This window comes from Triticum urartu, chromosome 2A (assembly GCF_056163025.1).
Source record: "Triticum urartu cultivar PI428250 chromosome 2A, HENAU_Tu73, whole genome shotgun sequence".
In the NCBI taxonomy this organism is placed as follows: domain Eukaryota; kingdom Viridiplantae; phylum Streptophyta; class Magnoliopsida; order Poales; family Poaceae; genus Triticum; species Triticum urartu.
Window position 1 is genome coordinate 10,067,747 of NC_141874.1, and position 9,507 is coordinate 10,077,253.

Genomic DNA, 9,507 nt, shown 5'->3' on the forward strand with positions numbered 1-9,507 from the left:
CAACGCAGTGCTCAAGAGGTAGCACTTGTCAATGTACATGCTCTGATTTAGTGCTATTATACATATTGATCTATGTCTGTAGATATTTATGCCAATATATATGCAGCTTCACCTAAGTCTTTCATTGAAAATACACTCTTCAAATGGTATTTTATTGTGCCAAGATATTGATACATCTCTAATGTATATATATTTCCTGACTGTTTCAATTATATTATTAATCTTGTATATTTTATTTGCATTTTTATGCTATTTTATATCATTTTGGGAACTAACCTATTAACCAAGTACCTAGTCTCAGTTGTTCTTTTCTGTTTGTTTTGATTTTCTAGAAAATCAGTACCAAATGGAATCCAAACGCTACGAAAATTTTTTGGGGATTTTTTCCTGGACATAAGAGACCCTAAAAGCTTTAGGAGGAACCTAGACGTAAAGTGAGGATACTACTAGGCAACAGGGCGCGCCTAGGGGGTAGGGCGTGCCCTGTTACCTTCTGGATCCACATGGCCCCATCTGACCTAATTCCACTTCTATAAATTCTGAAATATAGGGAAACCCCTAGAGAGCCACCCGAAACACTTTTTCCGCTGTCGCAAACTTCTGTTCTTCCGCGACCCAATCTAGAGGCTTTTTCTTGTACTCTGCCGGAGGGGAGATCGATCGCGGAAGGCTTCTACATCATCCTTGCTGCCTTCCGATGAGGGGTGGGTAGTTTACCACAGACTTGCCCATAGCTAGTAGCTAGATGACTTCTTCTCTCTCCTTGATCTTCAATGTAATTTTTTCCACGATCTTCTTGGAGTTTTATCTGATGTAATCTTCTTTTGCGCAGTGTTTTTTGGGGTCCGGTGAATTGTGGGTTTATGATCAGATTATTCATTGAAAGTAAGTGAGTTTTTTCTTAACTTCATTATGCATGATTATGATAGCTTTGTATTTCTCTTTGATATATCCATTGGGTATGACCAATTAGATTGATTTATATTCAGTGGGAGAGGTGCTTTGTAATGGGTTCGATCTTGCGGTGTCTTCACCTTATGACAGAAGGGGTAGCGAGCCACGTATTGTATTGTTGCCATTAAGGATAAAATGATGTGGTTTATTCATATTGCTTGAGTTTTATTTTGTCTACATCATGTCATCTTGCTTCAAGCGTTACTCTATTTGTCATGAACTTAATACCATAGATGCATGCTGGATAGAAGTCGATTGATGGAGTAATAGTTGTAGATGCAGGCAGGAGTCGGCCTACTTGTCACGGATGTGATGCCTATATGTGTGATCATTGCCATGAATATCGTCATAACTATGCACTTTTCTATCAATTGCCCAACAATAATTTCTTTACCCACTGTATGCTATGTGTTCGAGAGCGAAGCCTCTAGTGAGAACTATGGCCCCTAGGTCTACTTTTATCATATTATTAAAACCAAAAATACTTTGATGTAATTTTATAATTTTTATTTACTTTTATTTTTATTTATCTATCTATCACTATTAGAATTAATCCTTGCAAGTATTTTCTTTTGTGTGTGTAGGTGCTGCTAACGAAGGTTTGCGTGGTTCTCTTATTCATTCGATAACTTTCGTTCTCACTGAGGGAAATACTTATCTCTACTGTATTGCTTCACCCCTCCTCTTCGGAGAAAATCCCAACACAATTTACAAGTAGCAGATATTTGGTGTCATTTTCAATCAACAATATGTTGTCTACATATAATATTAGAAATGCCAATGAGCTCCTACTAAACTTCTTGTATACACGAGCTTCCTCATCATTTTAAGCCAAACTCTTTTACCACTTCATCAAAACGTTCATTCCAGCTCCTTGATGCTCGCTTCATAGCATAGATTGAACTTTGAAGCTTGCACACCTTTCCAGTATTCTTTGGATCGACAAAAGCTTCTGCTCTGTCAGATTTCCATTTAAGAAAGCAGTTTTGACATCCATCTGTCATATCTGATAGTCGAAATATGTAGCTATATCCATCAAGAGCCATAAGGAAATACATCTCTGGATGGGCAAAACACACCAATGGGTGGTAGAAAAAAGTAAAGCAACGCCTCTCAACTATTATTGATGACCTCGATCAAACCGCAAAACTCGCATCTTCTCTCAACAAGAGATTGAGTTGAAAAATCAATCCAACGAGAAGATTGCACGTCTTTTTCATGAAGAGGAAATCAAATATTACCAAAGATCCAAAGCTGACATCATCCTGAAGGGAGACAGTAATACACGATATTTCCAATTGGTCGCCAACGGTCGGCATAGGAAGAAGTGTATTTTTAGTCTCCATCAAGACGACGGGAGGATCAAAGGTCAGGCAGAGATCAAGAGTTATATCACTAAATACTACAAATCTCTTTTCGGGGCACCAGATCAAGGGAATTTCACCCTTGACGAGACCAGAATAGATGATATTCCACAGGTCATGACAGAAGAGAATTCTATCATCACAGCACCTTTCTCTAAAGAGGAGGTGAGAGCTGCGGTATTCCAAATGGAACATAACAAAGCTCCTGGTCCTAATGGCTTCCCTGCAGAATTATATCAGAATTTCTAGGATGTCATCAAGACTGGCCTTTTGGAGTTGTTCAATTGTCTTCATGCCGGCCAACTTGAACTATTCAGGCTTGATTTTGGTGAGATCGTTTTGTTGTCGAAAATTAAGGAGGCTGAGTGGATTTAGCAATGCTGACCCATATGTCTCCTTAATGCCAGCTTCAATATTTTCACCAAAGTGGCTAGTAATAGGTTCAACATGATTGATGATCATGTCATACGGCCATCTCAAACAACTTCCATGCAAAGAAGAAATATACCTGATGGAGTAGTAATCCTAAATGAGACCGTTCACCAGATGCACCGAAAAAACATGAGTGGAGTAATTTTCAAGATTGCCTTTGAAAAGGCTTATGACAAGGTCAAATGGTCATTCTCTGATAAATGGCGTGAGTGGATCCAAAATTTTGTCACTGGAGGTAGTGTGGCCATCACTGGAGGTAGTGTAGGCCATTACTTTCAGACAAAAAAAAGGACTACGCCATGGTGACTCCATGTCTCCAATGTTATTTAACATTGTTGCTGACATGTTGACTATTCTGATTGATCGTGCCAAGCAAGATGGTCAGATTGCAGGAGTAGTGCCACACCTTGTGGATGGTGGCCTCGCTATTCTGCAATATGCCGATGATACATTTCTTTTTATGGAAATGACCTGAACAAGGCTCGAAACCTGAAACTATTGCTTTCAGCGTTTGAGCAAATGTCCGGCCTTAAAGTTAACTTCCATAAAAGTGAACTATACTGCTTTGAAGAAGCCAGTGAGTTGGCAGCCGACTACGCTGACCTGTTTGGGTGTGCGCAAGGCCAATTCCCAATTAAATATTTGGGAATACCAATTCATTATCGGCGTCACACAAATGTGGAATGGAAACATGTAGATGAGCGCTTGGAGAAACAGTTGAGCAGTTGGAAAGGCAATTTGCTCTCTGTTGGAGGACGACTAGTTTTGATCAATTATGTCCTCACAAATATGGTTCTCTATACGCTTTCTTTTTTCCAAATCCCAAAAGGGGTCTTGCAAAGGTTGGATTATTTTAGATCTATATTCTTTTGGCAAGGATATAGTCAAAAGAAAAAGTATAGGCTGATCAAATAGGGCTTGGTTTGTAGGCCAAAAGACCAAGGTGGCCTTGGCATTCATGACCTATAGGTCAAGAATCATGCATTACTTAGTAAATGGTTGTTCAAACTACTTACTAAGGATGGTGTTTGGCAAACCCTCCTGCGCAATATGTTTCTAGACCAAAAGGATATGTGTTAGGCCTATTGGAAACCTGGTGACTCACACTTTTTGGCTGGCCTAATGGCGGTAAAGAAGCATCTTTTCCATTTTGGATCATTTGCGATAAATGACGGCCCGGAGATTCGTTTATGGGAGGACAACTGACTAGGCAATGCCAGCCTCTGAGAACAATATCCTTCTCTGCACCGCATTGATCATAGTAAGAATGATACTCTCACACAGGTCCTCATTTCATCCCCGCTGAATATTTCTTTCGGGCGGGATTTGATCGGCCCCCGTCTTATGTCATGGCAAAATCTATTGTCTAGATTGGATTCGACTAAGCTGACACAAGGACGGGATGTGTCCGCTGGAACCTCCCTACATCTGGGTCCTTCACAATCGACTCTATGTACCATGCGCTCACGCATTCAGAGGTCCCAGTGGATAATGACAAGAAAATTTGGAAGTCGAAGATTACACTAAAAGTTAAAATCTTCATGTGGTATCTTCGAAGGAGGGTGTGCTCACCAAAGACAACCTTGCCCGTCGCAATTGGCAAGGAAGTAAGAAGTGTAGCTTTTGTACTCACAGTGAGACAATCAAAAAACTCTTTTTTCAGTGCAGCTTGCGCATTCTATATGGTCAATCATCCAAATAGCGTTCAATTTATATCCGCCCACAAGTGTTGACAATATTTTTGGTCATTGGTTGGACGCTATTTAAATAGGGTCAAAATGTTATTGAGGGTGGGAGCGTATGCCTTATTGTGGTCGCTTTGGCTATGTAGAAATAATTTGTTTTTAATAACATAAACTTTTCTGCTTTGCAGGTTATTTTCCGTTGTATGCACTTGCTTCGTATGTGGTCTACGCTACAACGAACGGAATACCAATCACTGTTCAAGGTGGTGTGTACGCGGTTGGAGCGGTTGGAGCGGGTGGCTAAGGAGGTTTTTACCCAACATGAGTGGGAGTATAATCTCCGGATCGGCCACCACCTTCTTCGACATCGGCAGAGTGTTGGTCCTATATGACTCTACTGTTGCTGATATGTCGGTTTCTCATTTATTTTCCTTTTTTTATCAAACTTTTGGTGTTTGGCTGTGTGCATCTTCGGTACGCAGAGACCGGGTGTTACTCATCATATTTTTGTATTCGCTTGATGCTACAATTTAAGTTAATAAAAACGCACCTTATCGAAAAAAGGTGAATGGGGTGTGATTAGACAAGGTGTACTTTGTCAAGATGCAAATGAAGCAGGAAAGAGAAAGCTGGAGAGGCGATGATGCACGACAGACGGCCCTCATGAGGACGGGCGCAGTTCCCGCGTGACCGTGTCTGGCGACTGCGACCGAGCACGCTCGCAGGCATACGCCTCCGCTTTGTTCCGGCTACTACGACAAGCATTGCTGTGGAGACTGATCGTGACGCTGATGAGAAGCACAATACAATGAAAATGATCAGGAAAGAATCAGGCGGTGCATCGAGACTTGGCATGTGAATTTTGAACCGGTTGAACCAGATTAGATATGTTAGTGGTGGCCTGTCAGATGGACTTGTATTGAGGGAAGTATGCAGCACAAGAAAGGTACGGGAGTTGGCCTATCAGATGAATTTTTAATTGACTTGTTGCCTCCTTTCTATAGCATGGCCCGCTTGAAAGAGCCGAGAGGAAGAGTTGGGGCACGGGAGTTAACGTAGGACCACCAACTGCAAACTTTATAATTAAGAAAGAGAAGATACTCCCTTCCCTTTGTCTCATAATGTAAAATCTTGTTACGTCCAATGAATATATTATATTGGATGTAATAATATCTTATATTATGACTCGTATTTAAGATCTTAAATTATACTCGCTCAATTTCTTTATAGAATGTGTGTTTGTTTTTTGATAAAATTTCAGAATGTAAGTTGCATTTTTTTCTAATTACCTTGTTAGCCCTTCAAAAAACGAAAAGTATCTCTCTTCTGATTATTTGTATCTCTCCAGAGGGAGTATGTGTTTGTGTTTGGTACAAAGAATCTCTGAATAAACTGATGCTCCTTACGGATGGAGTGGCTGGCTTATAGCTCAGCTGGCAACGGTGAAACGATACAGGGCGGCAGATGAACTGTTACAGTAAAAGTAAGTAACACTTCGGCGAAGTAGGCGAGCCACGCGAGCCGTCGGATCTCCAGAGCATCTTGAACATCAGCCGCATGTTAACTGACGAAGAATGACACTGGATCTGAATATGCAGGCCTGAGCCTGACACCGGCGAGCTCTACAAAGCTGCGCCGTTCTCTGTTTTTCAATGAGGATAACCAAAACTGAATGAGATCAGCGGTCAGTGTTTAGCCTACACCAACCTCCGGTTGCAGACAACGAGTAGAAAAGTTGGATTAAAGCGAATTGATCTGAGTGTGTTTGAATTAATTTGCTTGCAGTCGAACTTCAGGCACTGTTTTCATCTCTTTCGCGAGCATACAGCGTCGATCCAAATCTGTAGGTCCTGAATTAGCTGAAAGATTGTAAAGTCCACTTGCAGCCGGACACTAGATATGATCTGCATCAACAATTTTTCGCTCGGAAGTAATCAGAATCCTTTAACATATCAAGCAACCTTTCAATAGTATTTTGACTCCAATGATCCAATCAGACAAGGCAGAGAGAGAACGTGGAATTATCTAAAACCTTTGCTCGTTCAAGTGAATAGCTAGTGAATAGTGATAAACTCTCTTTCTAAATGTGAGACGTTTTTGCAGTTCAATTTGAACAGAGGGAGTACTATACTTGAGAACTCGAAGTGCAGACGAAAAAAGCAGGCTTCCTTTGCAGTAGACCATATCAATCGTCCCGACTCTCAAGTTACAGAGGGAGGAGACCCACCCATCTGCAGACGGCAAACATCAAGGAGGCGAGAAACTCGGCGGACCGTCACCCGTCAGAAGCTGGGGGATGCCCAGGACAAGCTAGAAGAGGCTCAGAATATGCCGCTGCTGGTGGAACCGTCCAACTCGCTGCTCAAGACCGATCTTAACGCTCTTGGCATTCTTAGGGTGGAGAGACTGAGCATGAACATCGAGAACTAACTAAGCTTAGAAGTTGAGCTAGCTGTTATGGAATTATGGTTTCTTGTTGCTCAAGTGTTGTAATATAAACTAAAATCCTACTATTTTGCTTCCAAATTTGGAATTCGATCCAAACAATTTCGACCATCTAACCTTGCAAGATAGAGCACATATATAATGATATTTAAAATTTACAAGTTGGCATGGAACAATATTTATTTGGACCTACCTACTGTGAATACTAAAAACAAAAGCCAACAATGTTTTTCGTGTCACTTAGGCAGTTGGCTTGTCATTCTCACATGTTTTTACTAGAAGAGCAACTTGTGTACTCCATGGGGGTGCTAGACCATTATACAATACAAGCACATGTAGTTTATAAGGATACATGTTAGCAGCCGTGTATGACCCACCCTCGAACTCGTCACAGCCAATTGTTTTGAGACTTTTCTATTGCGTGAGAAAACTCTGCAAGACTTTGCAGAGGCTAGTTAGTTTGTCCAGACGCCATAGACATCGACCAGCAGCTTCCTCATCGATTGTCTTCCTGCTTGCTATGGAGGCTGCCATATCTGTAGTCACAGCTGAGCTAGTAAGCCGTTTCATCTCCTTCCTGAAGAACAAGTACCAATCCTCCTTGAACCATGCCGAATCCGAGGAGAAGGTGGTGGAGAGATTGCAGCACCTCCTGACGAGAGTCAGCATCGTCGTTGAGGAGGCAGATGGGCGGTACATAACTAACTCTGGGATGTTATTGCAGCTGAAGATGCTCTCAGAGGCCATGTACAAAGGATACCGCGTGCTGGACACCTTGAGGTACAAAACCCTCCAAGACAGTGCATGCTTTGACAAGGTTAGCGTCAATGACTCATCTAGTAGCAGCTTGTATTTAGCCATTCCTTTCAAGCGTTCTCGAACATATCGTGAGAAGGATGACAAGGCCATGTGCCTCGAGTCAGATGGTGCCATGGAGAGCTTAGAAACTATTGTTGCTCATATGGCAGAATTTGTTGTTCTTCTTGGTGGATGTGAGCGCATGTCTCGTAGGCTATATGATGTTTATCTTTACAACAACAGCTACATGTTCGGCCGACATGCCGAAAAGCAAAGGCTCTTGACCTTCTTGTTGGAGCACAACATCCCTCCTGGCGATCATGCACTAGAAGTTCTTCCGATCATCGGTGGTGTTGGAGTTGGGAAGAAAACATTGGTTGCTCATGTGTGTGGCAACGAGAGGGTTCGCTCACGCTTCTCCTCTATTTTGCACTTGAATGGAGACAACCTCATGACGATACTTGACCATGGAAGGACCATGTTTGGGATGATGTTGGTAGTTATTGAGTTTGCCTCTGATGTGGATGACGATGACTGGAAAAGGTTTCACTCCTTTCTCATAAGAGTCAGCAGAGGAAGCAAAATCATCATCATAAGTAAACTTACAAGATTAGCCCGGTTTGGATCAGTGCAACCTATTTTTCAAAGTGTTTTGTCTTATGACGAGTTGAGATATCTTTTCAAGACTCTGGCATTCGGGAGCGTAGATCCCATAGAACATCCACGACTAGTACAAATAGCAGATGGGTTTGCCAAGGAGTTGCACACTATGCAAGGCGCACTTGTCGCAACAAATATGTACGCAGATGTCTTGAGAAGGAACCTCGATGTTCAGTTCTGGCGTTGCATATTGGACAGGGGAATAAGATATGTTAAAAGAAACATCTCCATATATGGCGTGCACCCAAGCACGCTTCTAGAACAAGGCCACCCAGTGGACATAACTGACTTTGCTTTGCACCCACTTAGCATGAGACGTTATACAATTAATGCTTCAATCAAGGAGGAATCAGCAAGTGTGACATTGGGGGAACTTCTAGCTGATCCTAGCGTTAGACCCAATGAAGATTTCATTCTAATTTCATGGGAATCAAGGATACCCCCTCGCAACACATTTGCCCGCTTTGTTACAAGTCATGCTGAGGACACAAGTGAAGGTAGTGCTTTACATCCCGGGAGGAAACGACGAGGAGCGCCCATTTAATTTTATTTCAATACTCGTGTAATGTAATTCTTTTGTAAATTACATTATACATTATAAACAAATGTGTTCATGTATACGGAGTACAGTTGAACTAAATGTATTACAGACCTCATGTAACGTACAGTAAACTTTTATGTTTTACAAGATCAAACTATTCACCACATGATATTCTAGTCTTTATTTCTAGTTGTTTCAGTAATTTTGCTTTACAAGAAAAAGGTGCATGCATGATCATCATCGCATTTTACTAAAGTTGATACCAGTGATGAAATGTGATGTGTTGTGCTGTTGTGTGGATGTGGATTTGATAAAAAACTTAGATCGGATCAGATTATAGTTGCAATTACAAGATAAATTGGATTAAGAAACCGACGCCAAAATCTGATAGGCCATCGCCTTCCATGAAATCAATAAATTTAGCTAGCTTTTAGAAAGTTAAACCATTTATATTTCAAATTACCAACGAACTCTGTCCTCTTTCGGGTGGTGAGATTGTCCTTGCGCCGCAAGGCTTGTGAGGCCTTGGCTCTCTCCTTCAAGCAAGCCATGGCGAGGTGAAAACAAAGAAGAAATTAAAGGCCATGTGAGGGAACGAAAACATGAAGTTCTTCCACGCCATTGCCTT

The 9,507-nt window shown here is 41.6% G+C and overlaps 1 protein-coding gene across 3 annotated transcripts; it reads left to right on the forward strand.

The window, feature by feature from the left end:
• Window positions 1-7,267: 7,267 nt before the first annotated feature.
• On the forward strand, window positions 7,268-9,045 carry LOC125540644 (disease resistance protein RGA2-like). Of its 3 annotated transcripts, none has more exons than XM_087539365.1 (2): window positions 7,268-7,508; window positions 7,605-9,045. In XM_087539365.1, the coding sequence occupies exons 1-2, from the start codon at window positions 7,401-7,403 to the stop codon at window positions 8,880-8,882; spliced, it is 1,386 nt and encodes a 461-aa protein (XP_087395491.1). In that variant the 5' UTR covers window positions 7,268-7,400; the 3' UTR covers window positions 8,883-9,045. The 3 variants fall into 3 exon arrangements, with proteins under 3 accessions (XP_087395491.1, XP_087395492.1, XP_048560197.2); XM_087539366.1 differs by having other exon boundaries at window positions 7,268-7,436; XM_048704240.2 differs by having other exon boundaries at window positions 7,268-9,045.
• The last annotated feature ends 462 nt before the right edge of the window (window positions 9,046-9,507 follow it).

Coding starts and splice junctions, on each gene's coding strand:
- LOC125540644 (XM_048704240.2), top strand. CDS start 7,401: ATGGAGGCTGCCATATCTGTAGTCACAGCTGAGCTAGTAAGCCGTTTC.